The 20460-nt window shown below is 33.1% G+C and overlaps 2 protein-coding genes and 1 pseudogene across 2 annotated transcripts; all 3 read right to left on the reverse strand.

The window, feature by feature from the left end:
• Window positions 1-2529: 2529 nt before the first annotated feature.
• LOC142619131 (germin-like protein subfamily 1 member 14) lies at window positions 2530-3630 on the reverse strand. Its single transcript, XM_075792200.1, has 2 exons — window positions 3422-3630; window positions 2530-3243 (listed from the first exon to the last, which is right to left on the reverse strand). The coding sequence occupies exons 1-2, from the start codon at window positions 3552-3554 to the stop codon at window positions 2696-2698; spliced, it is 681 nt and encodes a 226-aa protein (XP_075648315.1). The 5' UTR covers window positions 3555-3630; the 3' UTR covers window positions 2530-2695.
• A 7447-nt stretch (window positions 3631-11077) lies between these two features.
• On the reverse strand, window positions 11078-12418 carry LOC142621110 (germin-like protein subfamily 1 member 14; annotated as a pseudogene).
• A 3451-nt stretch (window positions 12419-15869) lies between these two features.
• LOC142619032 (germin-like protein subfamily 1 member 14) lies at window positions 15870-16968 on the reverse strand. The gene is made up of 2 exons (XM_075792104.1): window positions 16761-16968; window positions 15870-16583 (listed from the first exon to the last, which is right to left on the reverse strand). Exons 1-2 carry the CDS (start codon window positions 16891-16893, stop codon window positions 16036-16038), a joined length of 681 nt encoding a protein of 226 aa, XP_075648219.1. The 5' UTR covers window positions 16894-16968; the 3' UTR covers window positions 15870-16035.
• Between the last annotated feature and the right edge of the window lie 3492 nt (window positions 16969-20460).

The raw sequence follows: 20460 nt of genomic DNA on the forward strand, positions 1-20460 counted from the left end.
TCCACATTGGTCCTATTCGGTCTATTCTATCCACTTTGATCTACTTCAGTCCTATTTAGGCTATTCGGTCTACGTTGGTCCTATTCAGTTCATTTTGTCCACTTTAGTTCTATTCGGTCCATTTTGTGCACTTCAGTCCTATTCAGACTACATTAGTCCTATATGGTCCACTTCGGTCCGATTTGGTCCAGGTTCAGTCTATTATGTCCACTTTGGTTCATCTTGTTCCTATTCGGTCCATTTGATTCTATTAAGTCCATATGGTCCACTTTGCTCCATTTGCTCAAATTTGGTCCATTTGGTTCATTTTGGTCCACTTCGATATATTTTTGTGCACTTACATAATGGGAAAAGACATATTTGGGTTGAAAGCACCTAATCTAAATCCAAATTTATTAAAAATATATATAATCTCAAACTCGTAATATCTAAAATTTTAAACATAACATTTAATATTGTTGCTACACTTTTGTTGATCCACTTTATTGTATCATTTCCGTCCACTTTGGTACGGCTAAATTTAAGTGAAAGTCTTTCCAAACATAAAGGCTATGAATATATAAACGTAATCTTTAGAGCAATTATTTATTTGTTTTAAAGTCGTTACTTTTAAATGAATTGCATGAGGTTGAATCGACTTTTGCTTTATCTCCACGCAAGCGTGTACACTTGAACTTCTTGCATCACACGTTTGAGAAGACCCCTACATGGAAAAGAACTCTAGAAGGAAGTTGTATCCTAAAAGGAAAGGCAATTCTACGCCAATATAAATACCTCGAAACCCTAGATATCAAGGTACGCACAATTGACTCAACTCTAACACTCTAGGGTTGTAAAGAAATTCTAACTTGACCTTCGGAGGGTTTTTGGCCGGCACCACACCGGTGCTCTCTTTTAGGTCTCTTTGTTTTCTCTTTGCAGGTGTTGACTCGAGTTGGAGAGTGCTTGCAACTTATTGGTGATTTTTTCGGCATCATCATCCTCCTATTCACAACCATTGGGAAAACATCATTATAAAGAATCCTTTATTTATTTATTTATTTATTTTGATAATAAAAGAATTTGGCTTATCAAAAAGAAAAAGAATGCACTTTGTTGTAGTGATATAACATGTTAGAAATTCAATTTTGGTTTTCTTTTTCTAAAGGAAAAAAAAAAAGGTGGAGTTTAAGCTTGGTACGAATGTGATTGTTGTGACTGCATTTCAAGAATATGACCAGATTTCAATTTTCAAATGTCTATCTTAGCTTCAGAGTGTAATCCATTTAGTTTTGGATAACATCAATCAACATGAAGTTGACGACATACTACATACCAACGTAAAGGACCCGCAAGCTCTCACCATGCGGATAATAGATTTCAGTTCAGCTTGAGTTTGTGGTCAGCTTTGTTTATATTGCAAATCTGATTTAATGAAATTAAATCTGATTGTTAATGCTTTGATTACTCTCAACTTACACTATTTTTAATTCATTTTATGCCAAAAAGGATAGAAGAAAAAAAAGAGATAAAGAAAGTGATAGATTTGGTTGGTCTCCAAACTCATAAAGGTTCAAAATGCAAGTTCTCCTGCCAAACTTGTTTCACTAGTGCCACGTACCATACACATATGCACTAAAATAATCCCTCAATACTTTATTGAACACGATTAATGTAATGGTTTAATGCCGAAGTTAAATATGATGAATGAACTTGTAGCTTACCCTTTATTTTTTTGTTAGCATTATGGACAAATTTCTTATAAGGAAATCACGTTTATGGTAAAAATTTTCTTCTAAGCAAATTCGTATTCACTTGAATAATCTTCTTTTAGATCCTAGGCTATGAGAAAAAAATCTCATATTTTCATCCTAATGATTGAGAGAAAATAAAATGAGCATATTTACAAAGATGTTCTTGTCAAACTCTTAGCCATGATTTCCCTAAAAAAGAAACTAGTGGAGCATTGCATTGATTTAATCCTAATTAGTTTAAAGAATACAAAATATTGGTTGGAACATATCATAAAAAAAGATGATGCATTTTGTTTATATTGTTACTTATTTAGGCAATATGTTGGTAATTGAAAGGGAAATCAGTAGTTTAATGATTACTTGGTTGTTTATATTGAAAAAGATGTGGCTGATAGCATTAATAATGAAGCTATCAGGCAACAATTTCAAAATATGAAAAACTTGTAGAAAGAAATTTTAAAACTTTATGTATATGCTACTGTTTATTTATGTCAATATATTCAAGTTTTATTTTATTTAAATTTTGTTTAATTAAAATTTCTTAATGACCACCCTAAACAAAATTTCTGGAGTCGTCACTGCAAAGCTAGCTTGGGATACAACATATGAGCTGAAAATGGATGCATTCAATTTATGTAACTGTACCTGTTTTTTTGGTAGCCTTTTTTCATTTAACTGTAGTTGAGCTTCAGTCTAACTTAAATAAACTATAGCTTAATACATTATGCAATTTTTTTCCTTTTTTTAAATTTAGTAAGTAATGGTTTTACTGCATAAATTAATAGAAAAATAGACAAATGAGGAAGAGTTACTTAACCCAACATTCTTTTATTATATCCGAAACCCTCTAAATTTAAAATGAGTTACATAAGCAATTGCTTTATTTTATTCTAGTTATGATTGCAAGGAGATAGACATAGCAAAATGACTAGTGCTTCAAGGCAATGGCAAACAATTTTTTTCTAATTATCACCTCCAAATTCTTTTTGAAGCTCTTCAACCACATTTTTGTCGAGTTGGAAGGCCTTGGTGAGAACATTAGGATTAATAGGAGGATTGGATCCAAAGACAGCATCTGCTATTGTGATTACGCCTGCATTTTGGCTGCTTAAACCAGAAATGGCAATTGCATTAGTTTTTCCCACATTGAATTGGAAGTGAATGAGACCAATTGGAAAGACAAACACATCCCCCTTATTTAGAGTTTTGGTGAAGAGACGATTATCCGGGTTGGATGTTACAAAACCAACGAAGAGAGTACCCTCCAAGACTACTAGAATTTCAGTGCCGCGAGGGTGAGTATGGGGAGGATTTTCTCCATATGGTGCAAAGTCAATTCGAGCCAGGGATATGCCAAGAGTATTGAGGCCTGGTAATGTGTCTACATTCACGGTAGTGACGTTTGACCCAACTTTATTATCTGTGTTCCCAGCAATGTCCAATCCCTCGAAGAAGAAATCTTCAGCTTTGACAAGCTTTGGATCCTTGCAGAACTTTCCATTAACAAATACTGCATAAATGAATTTTTGTTATGGACACTTTCAAAAGAATGCCTAAGACTTTGATTCAGAAAATAAAAAGGCTAGGTAGCTAATAATATTTCTTCCATTAATATTCTGGTTAGTGTAGATCCTTCACATGAGAAAAATAATGCAGAATCTTGAAAAAAGAAAAAGAAAAGTTTGTACCCGCTGATTTGGAGTAGTCCGAGTAGTCCTTAAGTGCAACACAGAAGTCCTGCAGGGGATCAGGGTCAGAGGCAGAGGCAAGAGAGAATGCCAATGCGAAGAGGGCAACAGTTACAATGTAAGCTTTCCTCATATTTCAGGCTTACTCTATCTTCTGTTCTATATATTTTTGCTTCGGATGAGGGATGAGAAATGTTGCATGGAAAGCATGTCTATTTATAGATAAGACACATTGAATAGGTCTATGGTTTTCCATACGTGAATGATATATAGACTTGTTCAGTCTTCGATTATTACCAATTCTTTTTGATTGCCAAATTATTCTTTAACTACTACCCTGTGCCTTAAAGTTTCAACGAATAAGACCAGTTCAATGAGAAAATATTACAATTCTACGTTACTACGGCACAACCAATAGTTTGAATTAGTATGCGTACTAAACCTGTACTTTGTTCTTACAATGTACTTCATCGCTCATCTCTGTTCACAATTGATCAAGCTCTGAACTAATTGAACACACCATGTCTTGTATGCAACTGATTGGACGTGTTGGTATTTCAAGGTGTTGTTAATAACTTAATACTTTGGTGGAAAGTTTGTGTGGCTTTTGTTTGCCAAAATTAAATAGAATGGTTGATAATTAATATTGTAGAACCAATAATTAGATGGATTCAAAGCTTCTAGTGTATTAGGTAACTGCTACAATCAACGTCCATATGAAGATAGTCTTTGACCATGGGAAAAAACTTAACCTTTCAAATGTGTTAGGTGAGGTCCATATTTTTAGGTTGGAAAAAGATGAACTACAGTAACAAATGAGAACCCAGTTTTTCTAGTTTAGTGTATAAAGATTGGTATTGTAACAATAAGACAACTAAATTTTTTATGTTGTTGCAACTAGACCTCTTCTTTGCAAATTTTTAATGATATGGAGCAAAAAGAGGTTAAATTGTAGATGTAGTTATGGGGGTTGTTAGGACATATTTATGTAATTAGCTAATCTTTTGACAAAATGCACTTTATTTGTAATTGAGTAGAATTAGGATAATTTTAGTACTTTAAGAAACAAGTGTTCAAGTTAAGCATTGAAGCCATGCAAGTCTGACCAAGAAACAAGTGAAGAAAGTGATGTTCATTAAAACTCGACAGAAGTCTCGACAGAATCCTTTTTATCGAGATTTAATGTTAAAGCTCGACACAAGCTGTATCTGTCAAGAATTACAAAATCAGACTTTTCAGATCTGATTACACGCATATGCTTATGTATTTGTGTAGGGTTTCTTTTCTCACAACCTTAGACATATATAAGGCTTATTTTAAAGGTCGTCGTAGAATGCACAACATATGCAAAGTGTATGAAAACAGAATACAAGCATATTATGACTAGTTCATCATTCTCTCTGTAGAAGCTACTGTGTTTTTATGCCTAGGGTTTTGTAACGAAAGAGCTTCCTGATCTTTATTGTTGATGAACTAAAGAACTTTGCAGCCAACAATCTTCCTCAAGTTGGTGAGTGAGTCACGTACTAGGATTTGTGCAAAGGAGTTAGTCATGTACGGTGATCCTTGCATCATTGGTTAGTCATGTACTGAGTTTCGTGCATTGAACGGAGAGATTGCCGCTACAATACAAGTCCAATTGGGTATTGGAGTAAGGGTTCAACTGTAGGTTGGTATTTCAGGATAGGCCATAGGGTTTGGTAAGATTCTCTATACTTGTAATCATTTGTGATTGATAATAGTGGATTCTTGAGAGTGGTGATCTTAAATTCACCCGGTGATGTTTTGCCTCGGTAGTTTTGCCGATTCGTAAATAAATCATCTAAATAAATCATCTGTGCCAAAGTCTATTTACCACATTGTCAAAGAAAAAATAAGGGGTGCTATTTGGTACATTAGCAGAGTTTATGTTCTAAAATAAAAGCACAAGGGCATAAAGGCATTTAACACAAAATGTTTAGTGATTTATCATTGCTGACGGTTAAGACAAACAAACCTATATATATATATATATATATATATAAATGTTTTTCTTTTATAAATCTAAATATGCATATATAAAAACTTATAAAGGTTCAAAATGCAAGTTCTCTGCGAAACTTGTTTCACTAGTGCCGCCATTATGAAAATTTTGTAAATGACTAACAGCACTAACTTGCGACCAGATTGTTTAGGAACGAGTTACAGTGGTTGAACTGAGAAGTCAAAGCTTTAATGGGCTAGGCCTCACCACAGAAAAATTACAGTCACATAACGGAAACAGGGGGAACAAAAAACAATTTACCAATGGCACAATCAAATTCTCCCTAAGGCACATTGAAATCAACTTAAGAAAGGTGAGTCATATCACACCAAAAATGGAGCCACTCCCTCCAAGGGAGAATCCGATGGAGAAGGCAAAAAAAGAAAAAAAATGCCAAATATCTACAAACATGAAAGAATTGTGGAATCATCAACTGAATGCCCTTCATGCATCACACATGGGCCTTGCTTAGGCTAAGATTCATACGTTACTGTTCCATCGCTCATGTAAATCGACACAAGTCTTGAGCAGAAAACCTTTGTCACAGAAGCAAAGCATAACCATTCAAAACCAAAATTATTGTCCAACTATCAAACTCAAAAAATACTAAGGACAAGTTAACAACAAAACCTACATAATTCAAACCTAGGCATTTTAAAGATAACTTTGACAACAGCCGTTCTTTTTTGAAGATGATGGAAGAAGCAGAACGGTGGGGGGAAGGCCAATGGGAGAGATGTTTGATGTAGTTATTGAACTTGGATAGAAATAGGAAATAGTGGAGAGACATGCAAGTTGTAGTTATTGACAATAGTTACATACCCACATTATGTGTGGGAATAAATAAAGTTTTCGTATTGTATAGAGTTTTCTCCAAAAAATTTTGAAGATAATTTGTTCCATCTAAAAGTTAAAACAATTTTTATTCGATACGTTAGGCCTACTTTGGTCCAATTTAGTCCACTTGATCAATTCCGGTCTCCCTTCAGTCCATTTTAGACTAATTGGGCCTTAAACTAGTTCTTTTTGTATGTTTTCTTTTTAAGTTTAGCTCAAAATTTCATTTTTTTTCTTAATTTTGCGTTGAAGAGTATAAAATTTTATTATATTTGGGCTAAAATGTTTAGTTTTGAGTTAAAAATTCAATAAAATACTAAAATAGACATTGGAAATTAGAAATATGAGCCCTAAAAGTGCAATAAAAATGGTAAATATTAAAAAGTCTTATTCGGTCCACATTGTTTCTATTTGGCCCAATCAGTCCTCTTCGGTCCATTTTGGTCCTATTTAGTCCATTCTGTCCACAATAGTTCTATTTGGTCCAATTCAATTCATTAATTCTTATTCAGTCCACATCCGTCCATTCAGTCCACATTGGCTCTATTCAGTTCACATTGGTCCTATTCTGTCCACATCGGTCTCCATCCACTTTGGTTCTATTCGGTCTATTCTACCTACTTTAGTTCTGTTTGGTCCTATTCAGTCCATTCTTTACACTTTGACCCACTTCTGTCCTATTTGGGAAATTCAGTCCATTCTTTACACTTTGACCCACTTCAGTCCTATTTGGGAAATTCAGTCGACTTCGGTCCTATTCAGTCCATTTTGTCCACTTTGGTTCTTTTCAGTCCATTCTCTCCACTTCGCTCTTGTTCGGTCTACAGTAGTCCTAATTGGTCCACTTCGTCCAATTTGATCTCGTTCTGTCCATTACTTCCACTTCGGTTTTATTTGGTCCATCTTGTTCCTATTTGGTCTATTCGGTTCTATTAAGTCCATTTAGTCTACTTTGTTCAATTCGATCCAATTCGGTTCATTTTGGTCTACTTTGATTTATTTTTATGCACTTCCATAATGGGAAAAGACATATTTGGGTTGAAAGCACCTAATTTTAATCCAAATTTAATTAAAAAAATATATAATCTCAAATTCGCAATATCTAAAATCTTAAGCATAACATTTATTATTGCTATGCTTTTCTTTATCCATATTAATGTAGCATTTCTGTCCACTTTGGTAAGACTAAATTTAAATGAAAGTCTTTCTAAACATAAAGGCTATGAATATACAAATGTAATCTTTAAGGCAATTATTCATTTATTTTTTTTTTAAATACTTGTGATTGGAAACTAAAAAAATACAATACCAGAACGTATGAACCAAAAATAGAGTTTTAAAAATCACAATGATTCATCAATATAAAATAGAGTTACAAGAAAGAAAAAAAAAATCAAGAGAAAGAAAATAACCACTTTTCAAGAGAGAATGTGAGTGAGAATAATAAGAAATTTATAGAAAATAATATGGGAATAAATATAGTAATATATATATATATATATATATATATATATATATATATATATATATAGTACTAGACTCCAAATTATCTAAGTCATGTTATGTAATAAAATAACGTAATATTCTTATATACTATCTTTATAATGCAATATGATAACATCTATGAAATTAGAGGAAAAAAAAAAGGATAACAACTTAAAAACACAAAACTTAATCACGTCAACCCAACGTAGAGTTTCAAATAATACAAAAATTCATCCAACCTAAAGTAGAGATGCAATAAAAATACTTTAAAAAATCCACCAAAAATGGGGAAAAAGAGAGAAAGAGAGAGATAGAGAAATAACATTTTGTGTGTGGGAAAACTATGTATAAGATGTAAAGAGAATTGTAAATTTATAATAAGTGGAGAGGAATAAAAAAAGCAAAAAATAAAGGAAGATAAAGGGATATAGGAAAAGTAATATTAAGGTAGATAGTAATGAGGAGATGAAAAAGGTAAAAGGGAGAGGAGAAGTTAGAGAAACTATAACAATAAGTTAGGAAATTAATAAGAAAGAAAGAGAATTAAAAATAAGAGAGAGAATGTTGAGAATTGGTGAATGATGTGGCCGTTGAAATGGCTTGATAGGAGCGTAGCAAAAATAAATACTACGCTCCAACTTTTAAATATAAATATATATATATATATATGTATATAGATATTGATTAACACCGTCTTATGTTATTTTAATCATATTATGTATTTGTGGGTTCTAGTTAGTTAAATTTATAAAGTTTCTGCTGGTTGAATAAGAGATTTGGAGGTTCAATTCTCGCCTATACCAAAAACTGATTGGTATTTTGGTTTGGTAATAAAGAACTTTCATCAGGAGCGAGCTCCATAGGTTGAAACTTTAAAAAAAAAAAAAAAATCTGTATTTAAGCTGATGAATTTTTCTGTGCATTACATGGGTTAATGACTAGTTGTAAAAATTTTCCTGTGCATTAAACGTGTTAACGACTAGTTGTAAAAATATAGTTGGCATTTAGTTTTTCTATCATAATATTTAGCTAGAAGGCTGTCCAAATAATTTATTCCAATTTTAGTTTTTATCAATTATTTTCAATGAAAGTACCGAAATAAAATGGATTTTAAAGTGAAAACAAACGGACGCCATTTTGAACCACAAAAAGTTATCGTCCTATTCACAGCCTTTTTTGCAACCATTGGGAAAACATCATTATAAAGAATCCTTTATTTATTTATTTTGATAGTAAAAGAATTTGGAGTATCAAAAAAAAAAGAATGCACTTTGTTGTAGTGATATAACATGTTAGACATTCAATTTTGGTTTTCTTTTTTCAAAGAAAAAAAAAAGGTGGTGTTTAAGCTTGGTACGTATGTGATTGTTGTGACTGCATTTCAACTTTCTAGAATATGCTGGGTCGTATATGCTTGGGTTTCAAAATTCAAATGTTTATCTTAACTCCAGAGTGTAATCCATTGAGTTTTGGATAACATCAATCAACATGAAGTTGACAACGTCAAGCTCTCCCTTCTACACCTACACCATGGAAAATAGGTTTCAATAGATTTCAGTTCAGCTTGAACTTATGGTCAGCTTTGTTTGTTTATATCGCAAATCTGATATAATGAAATTAAATCTGATTGTTAATGCTTTGATTACTATTTTTAATTCATTTAATGCCCAAAAGGATGGAAGAAAAAAAAAAAAATCAAAGAAAGTGATAGATTTGGTTGGTCTTCCTAGCTTATTATTCATGAACGAAACTTAAATACAGTTTTTCAATATGCTTAAATTGAAACACATGTCAGCAATCTATATTGACCACTACAGTAAAATGTATTATCTTTTTAGAGGAAAAGTAAATTAAATTCACTTATATATTTGAATTTAATTAAGAAAATGTATTGCATCTAACTAAGATGTCTAAGTTTTATCAATTATTTATTTTTTAACAATTCTTTTTCTTCTTCCTAATATTCTTTAACCACTTCTATCTTAACTACTTTTCAACTCACATGATGACCAAGACAAATTTGGAGTAGGCGATCTCATCACCGAATCTTAATGCTAAGGTCACTCTAAATTTTATTACAACAAGTTAACAAATTGATATAACAATCAATGCAATTGATGGATTTCAATAACATAATAAACAATAACATTTTTTTTTTTGGTAGTTTTGTGAGACATGAATTTATAAAAGTTATATAGTAAAATTTGTATTATCCCTACTCTCTAGCATTACTTGCTTCGAAAAAATCCATTGATTTTTTTTTTAAGATTAAAGAAATAGTTAAAACTTTCAAGTTCAAAACACCTATATTCTCAAAGGGGCTACACTCTCCAATTTATGCCATTAATTAAATCACTTGAACTTGATTTAATTAATAATCAAAAAAAATGTGCAGTATGAACCATGTCATTTTCGGGATCAAATATTTAGTTTACAATTTGGTAGTCAAAGATGGAAATTAGGTTATATACAAAGATATTTAATGCGGCTCTATGTGTTGTACGACAGCATGGAAAATTGAAGCACAAGACAAAGATTAGGCTTGTTATGGTGTACATGAGAGTTCCAACACCTTGGACATACAGACAATTTTAATCTTCTTCTCATGATGAAAGTACATAATATCTCATAATAAATTTCTTGAGCACAATTTCCACGTATTTCTTCTAATCCAGGAACAACAAATTCTAATCTCATTATCTATAGAGACTTTTATCAACAAGCAAAAAGTTGTTAAACTCATGTCTTTATCTTCAAACTTGAATTCCAAGAAATTATGACTTAGTCTTCCCGATAGGTTTTTATCCATGTATAATCTTTCTATTCACGTAAACAAGACCCAGAAAAAATTGTTGATTAACGAGGCATTACAAGCCAAGGGCCAACACAAGTGAGTCCAGTGGTGGAGTCAGAAGATTTTCTTAGGGGAGGTCGGTGAGTACATTTTGTGTAATTTTTAGATTTATTACCAATTGTAAAAGAAAATTAATGAAAAATTTCAAAAGCTATGAATGGAAAAGCAAACATGCAAACGAATGGAAAAGGTTGCTCACAAATTACGTTAGTCAGCTAGGGATGGCCACAGCTAGCTTGGGATACAACATGTGAGCTGAAAATGAATGTATTCAATTTAAGTAGCTGTGCCTATTTTTTGGTAGGCTTTTTTCATTTAACTGTAGTTGAGCTTCAGTCTACCTCAAATAAACTGTATCTTAATATATTATGCAATTTTTTTTCCTTTTTTTTTTTTTTAAATTTAGTAAATAATGGTTTTACTGCATAAATTAATAGACAAATTGACAAACGAGGAAGAGGTACTAAACCCAACATTACTTTTATATCCCAAATCCTCCAAATTAAAAAAAAATTACATATATAGGCAATCGTTTTATTTTATTCTAGTTATGATTGCAAGGGGATAAACATAGCAAAATGACTAGTGCTTCAAGGCACTTACAAACATTTTTTTTTTTCTAATAATTGTCACCTCCAAATTCTTTCTGAAGCTCTTCAACCACATTTTTGTCGAGTTGGAAGGCCTTGGTGAGAACATCAGGATTAATTGGAGGATCGGATCCAAAGACAAAGATCTGCTATTGTGATTACGCCCGCATTTTGGCTGCTTAAACCGTAAATGGCAATTGCATTAGTTTTTCCCACGTTTAATTGGAAGTGAATGAGACCAATTGGAAAGACAAACACATCCCCCTTATTTAGAGTTTTGGTGAAGAGGCGATTCTCTCGGGTTGGATGTTACAAAACCAACGAAGAGAGTACCCTCCACAACTACTAGAATTTCGGTGCCACGAGGGTGAGTATGGGGCGGATTTTCTCCATATGGTGCAAAGTCGATTCGAGCCAGGGATATGCCAAGAGTATTGAGGCTCGGTAATGTGTCTACATTCACGGAAGAGACATTTGACCCAACTTTATTATCCGTGTTCCCGCAATGTTCAATCCCTCGAAGAAGAAATCTTCAGCTTTGACAAGCTTTGGATCCTTGCGTAACTTTCCATTAACGAATACCGCATAAATGAATTTTTGTTATGGACACTAACAGGTTTTTAGAATCTACTTGCTAAAAGTAAAAAACAATATCCACTCCTTAAAAACTTTTAAAATGATGATGAATATTATCATCTTTTAACAATAATCAATTGAGTTTTGCTCATACATTATCATAATATTAAAATTTTCACAATTAATGATTCCATATGCTACAATTGAAGGTTTCATCAAATACCTGCAATTATCTATAATAAAGAATTTGTTTATTATTTTACGAGAATGCCTAAGACTTCGATTCAGAAAAAAAAAAAAAAAAAAAGGCCAGGTAGCTAATAATATTTCTTCCATTAATATTCTGGTTAGTGTAGATTCATCACATGACAAAAATAATGCCAAAACTTGAAAATGAAAAAGAAATGTACCGGCTGATTTGGAGTCGGAGTAGTCCTTAAGTGCAACACAAAAGTCCTGCAGGGGATCGGGATCAGAGGCAGAGGCAAGAGAGAATGCCAAAGCGAAGAGGGCAACAGTTACAATGTAAGCTTTCCTCATATTTCAGGCTTACTCTATCTTCTGTTCTATATATTTTTGCTTCGGGTGAGGGATGAGAAATGTTGCATGGAAAGCATGTCTATTTATAGATAAGACACATTGAATAGGTCTATGGTTTTCCATAAGTGAATGATATATAGACTTGTTCAGTCTTCCATTATTACCAATTTTCTTTTTGATTGCCAAATTATTCTTTACCTACTTCCCCATGCCTTAAATTTTCAACAAATAAGACCAGTTCAATGGGATAATATTACAATTCTATGTTACTACGGCACAACCAATCTTAACAACTATGTGTACTAAACCTGTTTTTGATTCTTACAATGTACTTCATCGCTCATCTTTTTCCACAATTGATCTAGCTCTGAACTAATTGAACACACCATGTCTCGTATTCGATGTGTCTGTATTTCATGGGGTTGTTAATAATTAAATACTTTGGTGGAGGTTTCTGTGTGACCTTTGTTTGCCTAAATTAAATAGAATAGTTGATAATTACTATTGTAGGACCAATAATTAGATGGATTCAAAGCTTCTAGTGTGTTAGCCTATTAGGTAACTTGCTATCAACGTCCATATGCAAATAGACTTTGTCAATGGGAAGCACCTTAATAACCTTTCAAATGTGTTAGGTCCATATTTTTATGTTGGAAAAACATGAACAAGAGTAACAACTTAGAACCCAGTCTTTCTAGTTTGGAAATATGAACCCTAAAAATGCAATAAAAATGATAAATATTCAAAAGTCTTATTCGGTCCACATTTTTCCTATTTGGTCCAATCAGTACCCTTTGGTCCTATTTAGTCCATTCTGCCCACTGTAGTTCTACTTGGTCCAATTCGATCCATTCAGTCTTACTCAGTTCATGTCGGTTAGTTCAGTCCACATTGGCTCTATTCGGTCCACATTGGTCCTATTCTGTCCACTTCGGTCTTATACGCTCCATTCTGTTCACTTTAGTCTTGTTTGGTCCATTCTGCCTACTTTGGATCTATTTAATCCTATTTGGTCCACATTGGTCCTATTCGGTCTATTCTATCCACTTTGATCTACTTCAGTCCTATTTAGGCTATTCGGTCTACGTTGGTCCTATTCAGTTCATTTTGTCCACTTTAGTTCTATTCGGTCCATTTTGTGCACTTCAGTCCTATTCAGACTACATTAGTCCTATATGGTCCACTTCGGTCCGATTTGGTCCAGGTTCAGTCTATTATGTCCACTTTGGTTCATCTTGTTCCTATTCGGTCCATTTGATTCTATTAAGTCCATATGGTCCACTTTGCTCCATTTGCTCAAATTTGGTCCATTTGGTTCATTTTGGTCCACTTCGATATATTTTTGTGCACTTACATAATGGGAAAAGACATATTTGGGTTGAAAGCACCTAATCTAAATCCAAATTTATTAAAAATATATATAATCTCAAACTCGTAATATCTAAAATTTTAAACATAACATTTAATATTGTTGCTACACTTTTGTTGATCCACTTTATTGTATCATTTCCGTCCACTTTGGTACGGCTAAATTTAAGTGAAAGTCTTTCCAAACATAAAGGCTATGAATATATAAACGTAATCTTTAGAGCAATTATTTATTTGTTTTAAAGTCGTTACTTTTAAATGAATTGCATGAGGTTGAATCGACTTTTGCTTTATCTCCACGCAAGCGTGTACACTTGAACTTCTTGCATCACACGTTTGAGAAGACCCCTACATGGAAAAGAACTCTAGAAGGAAGTTGTATCCTAAAAGGAAAGGCAATTCTACGCCAATATAAATACCTCAGAAACCCTAGATATCAAGGTACGCACAATTGACTCAACTCTAACACTCTAGGGTTGTAAAGAAATTCTAACTTGACCTTCGGAGGGTTTTTGGCCGGCACCACACCGGTGCTCTCTTTTAGGTCTCTTTGTTTTCTCTTTGCAGGTGTTGACTCGAGTTGGAGAGTGCTTGCAACTTATTGGTGATTTTTTCGGCATCATCATCCTCCTATTCACAACCATTGGGAAAACATCATTATAAAGAATCCTTTATTTATTTATTTATTTATTTTGATAATAAAAGAATTTGGCTTATCAAAAAGAAAAAGAATGCACTTTGTTGTAGTGATATAACATGTTAGAAATTCAATTTTGGTTTTCTTTTTCTAAAGGAAAAAAAAAAAGGTGGAGTTTAAGCTTGGTACGAATGTGATTGTTGTGACTGCATTTCAAGAATATGACCAGATTTCAATTTTCAAATGTCTATCTTAGCTTCAGAGTGTAATCCATTTAGTTTTGGATAACATCAATCAACATGAAGTTGACGACATACTACATACCAACGTAAAGGACCCGCAAGCTCTCACCATGCGGATAATAGATTTCAGTTCAGCTTGAGTTTGTGGTCAGCTTTGTTTATATTGCAAATCTGATTTAATGAAATTAAATCTGATTGTTAATGCTTTGATTACTCTCAACTTACACTATTTTTAATTCATTTTATGCCAAAAAGGATAGAAGAAAAAAAAGAGATAAAGAAAGTGATAGATTTGGTTGGTCTCCAAACTCATAAAGGTTCAAAATGCAAGTTCTCCTGCCAAACTTGTTTCACTAGTGCCACGTACCATACACATATGCACTAAAATAATCCCTCAATACTCTATTGAACACGATTAATGTAATGGTTTAATGCCGAAGTTAAATATGATGAATGAACTTGTAGCTTACCCTTTATTTTTTTGTTAGCATTATGGACAAATTTCTTATAAGGAAATCACGTTTATGGTAAAAATTTTCTTCTAAGCAAATTCGTATTCACTTGAATAATCTTCTTTTAGATCCTAGGCTATGAGAAAAAAATCTCATATTTTCATCCTAATGATTGAGAGAAAATAAAATGAGCATATTTACAAAGATGTTCTTGTCAAACTCTTAGCCATGATTTCCCTAAAAAAGAAACTAGTGGAGCATTGCATTGATTTAATCCTAATTAGTTTAAAGAATACAAAATATTGGTTGGAACATATCATAAAAAAAGATGATGCATTTTGTTTATATTGTTACTTATTTAGGCAATATGTTGGTAATTGAAAGGGAAATCAGTAGTTTAATGATTACTTGGTTGTTTATATTGAAAAAGATGTGGCTGATAGCATTAATAATGAATCTATCATTCAAAAATTTAAAAATATGAAAAACTTGTAGAAAGAAATTTTAAAACTTTATGTATATGCTACTGTTTATTTATGTCAATATATTCAAGTTTTATTTTATTTAAATTTTGTTTAATTAAAATTTCTTAATGACCACCCTAAACAAAATTTCTGGAGTCGTCACTGCAAAGCTAGCTTGGGATACAACATATGAGCTGAAAATGGATGCATTCAATTTATGTAACTGTACCTGTTTTTTTGGTAGCCTTTTTTCATTTAACTGTAGTTGAGCTTCAGTCTAACTTAAATAAACTATAGCTTAATACATTATGCAATTTTTTTCCTTTTTTTAAATTTAGTAAGTAATGGTTTTACTGCATAAATTAATAGAAAAATAGACAAATGAGGAAGAGTTACTTAACCCAACATTCTTTTATTATATCCGAAACCCTCTAAATTTAAAATGAGTTACATAAGCAATTGCTTTATTTTATTCTAGTTATGATTGCAAGGAGATAGACATAGCAAAATGACTAGTGCTTCAAGGCAATGGCAAACAATTTTTTTCTAATTATCACCTCCAAATTCTTTTTGAAGCTCTTCAACCACATTTTTGTCGAGTTGGAAGGCCTTGGTGAGAACATTAGGATTAATAGGAGGATTGGATCCAAAGACAGCATCTGCTATTGTGATTACGCCTGCATTTTGGCTGCTTAAACCAGAAATGGCAATTGCATTAGTTTTTCCCACATTGAATTGGAAGTGAATGAGACCAATTGGAAAGACAAACACATCCCCCTTATTTAGAGTTTTGGTGAAGAGACGATTATCTGGGTTGGATGTTACAAAACCAACGAAGAGAGTACCCTCCAAGACTACTAGAATTTCAGTGCCGCGAGGGTGAGTATGGGGAGGATTTTCTCCATATGGTGCAAAGTCAATTCGAGCCAGGGATATGCCAAGAGTATTGAGGCCTGGTAATGTGTCTACATTCACGGTAGTGACGTTTGACCCAACTTTATTATCTGTGTTCCCAGCAATGTCCAATCCCTCGAAGAAGAAATCTTCAGCTTTGACAAGCTTTGGATCCTTGCAGAACTTTCCATTAACAAATACTGCATAAATGAATTTTTGTTATGGACACTTTCAAAAGAATGCCTAAGACTTTGATTCAGAAAATAAAAAGGCTAGGTAGCTAATAATATTTCTTCCATTAATATTCTGGTTAGTGTAGATCCTTCACATGAGAAAAATAATGCAGAATCTTGAAAAAGAAAAAGAAAAGTTTGTACCCGCTGATTTGGAGTAGTCCGAGTAGTCCTTAAGTGCAACACAGAAGTCCTGCAGGGGATCAGGGTCAGAGGCAGAGGCAAGAGAGAATGCCAATGCGAAGAGGGCAACAGTTACAATGTAAGCTTTCCTCATATTTCAGGCTTACTCTATCTTCTGTTCTATATATTTTTGCTTCGGATGAGGGATGAGAAATGTTGCATGGAAAGCATGTCTATTTATAGATAAGACACATTGAATAGGTCTATGGTTTTCCATACGTGAATGATATATAGACTTGTTCAGTCTTCGATTATTACCAATTCTTTTTGATTGCCAAATTATTCTTTAACTACTACCCTGTGCCTTAAAGTTTCAACGAATAAGACCAGTTCAATGAGAAAATATTACAATTCTACGTTACTACGGCACAACCAATAGTTTGAATTAGTATGCGTACTAAACCTGTACTTTGTTCTTACAATGTACTTCATCGCTCATCTCTGTTCACAATTGATCAAGCTCTGAACTAATTGAACACACCATGTCTTGTATGCAACTGATTGGACGTGTTGGTATTTCAAGGTGTTGTTAATAACTTAATACTTTGGTGGAAAGTTTGTGTGGCTTTTGTTTGCCAAAATTAAATAGAATGGTTGATAATTAATATTGTAGAACCAATAATTAGATGGATTCAAAGCTTCTAGTGTATTAGGTAACTGCTACAATCAACGTCCATATGAAGATAGTCTTTGACCATGGGAAAAAACTTAACCTTTCAAATGTGTTAGGTGAGGTCCATATTTTTAGGTTGGAAAAAGATGAACTACAGTAACAAATGAGAACCCAGTTTTTCTAGTTTAGTGTATAAAGATTGGTATTGTAACAATAAGACAACTAAATTTTTTATGTTGTTGCAACTAGACCTCTTCTTTGCAAATTTTTAATGATATGGAGCAAAAAGAGGTTAAATTGTAGATGTAGTTATGGGGGTTGTTAGGACATATTTATGTAATTAGCTAATCTTTTGACAAAATGCACTTTATTTGTAATTGAGTAGAATTAGGATAATTTTAGTACTTTAAGAAACAAGTGTTCAAGTTAAGCATTGAAGCCATGCAAGTCTGACCAAGAAACAAGTGAAGAAAGTGATGTTCATTAAAACTCGACAGAAGTCTCGACAGAATCCTTTTTATCGAGATTTAATGTTAAAGCTCGACACAAGCTGTATCTGTCAAGAATTACAAAATCAGACTTTTCAGATCTGATTACACGCATATGCTTATGTATTTGTGTAGGGTTTCTTTTCTCACAACCTTAGACATATATAAGGCTTATTTTAAAGGTCGTCGTAGAATGCACAACATATGCAAAGTGTATGAAAACAGAATACAAGCATATTATGACTAGTTCATCATTCTCTCTGTAGAAGCTACTGTGTTTTTATGCCTAGGGTTTTGTAACGAAAGAGCTTCCTGATCTTTATTGTTGATGAACTAAAGAACTTTGCAGCCAACAATCTTCCTCAAGTTGGTGAGTGAGTCACGTACTAGGATTTGTGCAAAGGAGTTAGTCATGTACGGTGATCCTTGCATCATTGGTTAGTCATGTACTGAGTTTCGTGCATTGAACGGAGAGATTGCCGCTACAATACAAGTCCAATTGGGTATTGGAGTAAGGGTTCAACTGTAGGTTGGTATTTCAGGATAGGCCATAGGGTTTGGTAAGATTCTCTATACTTGTAATCATTTGTGATTGATAATAGTGGATTCTTGAGAGTGGTGATCTTAAATTCACCCGGTGATGTTTTGCCTCGGTAGTTTTGCCGATTCGTAAATAAATCATCTAAATAAATCATCTGTGCCAAAGTCTATTTACCACATTGTCAAAGAAAAAATAAGGGGTGCTATTTGGTACATTAGCAGAGTTTATGTTCTAAAATAAAAGCACAAGGGCATAAAGGCATTTAACACAAAATGTTTAGTGATTTATCATTGCTGACGGTTAAGACAAACAAACCTATATATATATATATATATATATATATATATATATATATATATATATATATATAAATGTTTTTCTTTTATAAATCTAAATATGCATATATAAAAACTTATAAAGGTTCAAAATGCAAGTTCTCTGCGAAACTTGTTTCACTAGTGCCGCCATTATGAAAATTTTGTAAATGACTAACAGCACTAACTTGCGACCAGATTGTTTAGGAACGAGTTACAGTGGTTGAACTGAGAAGTCAAAGCTTTAATGGGCTAGGCCTCACCACAGAAAAATTACAGTCACATAACGGAAACAGGGGGAACAAAAAACAATTTACCAATGGCACAATCAAATTCTCCCTAAGGCACATTGAAATCAACTTAAGAAAGGTGAGTCATATCACACCAAAAATGGAGCCACTCCCTCCAAGGGAGAATCCGATGGAGAAGGCAAAAAAAGAAAAAAAATGCCAAATATCTACAAACATGAAAGAATTGTGGAATCATCAACTGAATGCCCTTCATGCATCACACATGGGCCTTGCTTAGGCTAAGATTCATACGTTACTGTTCCATCGCTCATGTAAATCGACACAAGTCTTGAGCAGAAAACCTTTGTCACAGAAGCAAAGCATAACCATTCAAAACCAAAATTATTGTCCAACTATCAAACTCAAAAAATACTAAGGACAAGTTAACAACAAAACCTACATAATTCAAACCTAGGCATTTTAAAGATAACTTTGACAACAGCCGTTCTTTTTTGAAGATGATGGAAGAAGCAGAACGGTGGGGGGAAGGCCAATGGGAGAGATGTTTGATGTAGTTATTGAACTTGGATAGAAATAGGAAATAGTGGAGAGACATGCAAGTTGTAGTTATTGACAATAGTTACATACCCACATTATGTGTGGGAATAAATAAAGTTTTCGTATTGTATAGAGTTTTCTCCAAAAAATTTTGAAGATAATTTGTTCCATCTAAAAGTTAAAACAATTTTTATTCGATACGTTAGGCCTACTTTGGTCCAATTTAGTCCACTTGATCAATTCCGGTCTCCCTTCAGTCCATTTTAGACTAATTGGGCCTTAAACTAGTTCTTTTTGTATGTTTTCTTTTTAAGTTTAGCTCAAAATTTCATTTTTTTTCTTAATTTTGCGTTGAAGAGTATAAAATTTTATTATATTTGGGCTAAAATGTTTAGTTTTGAGTTAAAAATTCAATAAAATACTAAAATAGACATTGGAAATTAGAAATATGAGCCCTAAAAGTGCAATAAAAATGGTAAATATTAAAAAGTCTTATTCGGTCCACATTGTTTCTATTTGGCCCAATCAGTCCTCTTCGGTCCATTTTGGTCCTATTTAGTCCATTCTGTCCACAATAGTTCTATTTGGTCCAATTCAATTCATTAATTCTTATTCAGTCCACATCCGTCCATTCAGTCCACATTGGCTCTATTCAGTTCACATTGGTCCTATTCTGTCCACATCGGTCTCCATCCACTTTGGTTCTATTCGGTCTATTCTACCTACTTTAGTTCTGTTTGGTCCTATTCAGTCCATTCTTTACACTTTGACCCACTTCAGTCCTATTTGGGAAATTCAGTCCATTCTTTACACTTTGACCCACTTCAGTCCTATTTGGGAAATTCAGTCGACTTCGGTCCTATTCAGTCCATTTTGTCCACTTTGGTTTTTTTCAGTCCATTCTCTCCACTTCGCTC

Source organism: Castanea sativa, chromosome 12 (genome assembly GCF_040712315.1).
Source record: "Castanea sativa cultivar Marrone di Chiusa Pesio chromosome 12, ASM4071231v1".
Taxonomy (NCBI): Eukaryota; Viridiplantae; Streptophyta; class Magnoliopsida; order Fagales; family Fagaceae; genus Castanea; species Castanea sativa.

What these genes read in the sequence shown, in the direction of transcription:
- LOC142619131 (XM_075792200.1), bottom strand. Translation starts at nt 3,554, where the DNA reads ATGAGGAAAGCTTACATTGTAACTGTTGCCCTCTTCGCATTGGCATTC. An exon ending in GGACTACTCCAAATCAGCGG is followed by an intron (nt 3,244 to 3,421) that starts GTACAAACTTTT and finishes TCATTTATGCAG; the next exon opens with TATTTGTTAATGGAAAGTTC.
- LOC142619032 (XM_075792104.1), bottom strand. Translation starts at nt 16,893, where the DNA reads ATGAGGAAAGCTTACATTGTAACTGTTGCCCTCTTCGCATTGGCATTC. An exon ending in GGACTACTCCAAATCAGCGG is followed by an intron (nt 16,584 to 16,760) that starts GTACAAACTTTT and finishes TCATTTATGCAG; the next exon opens with TATTTGTTAATGGAAAGTTC.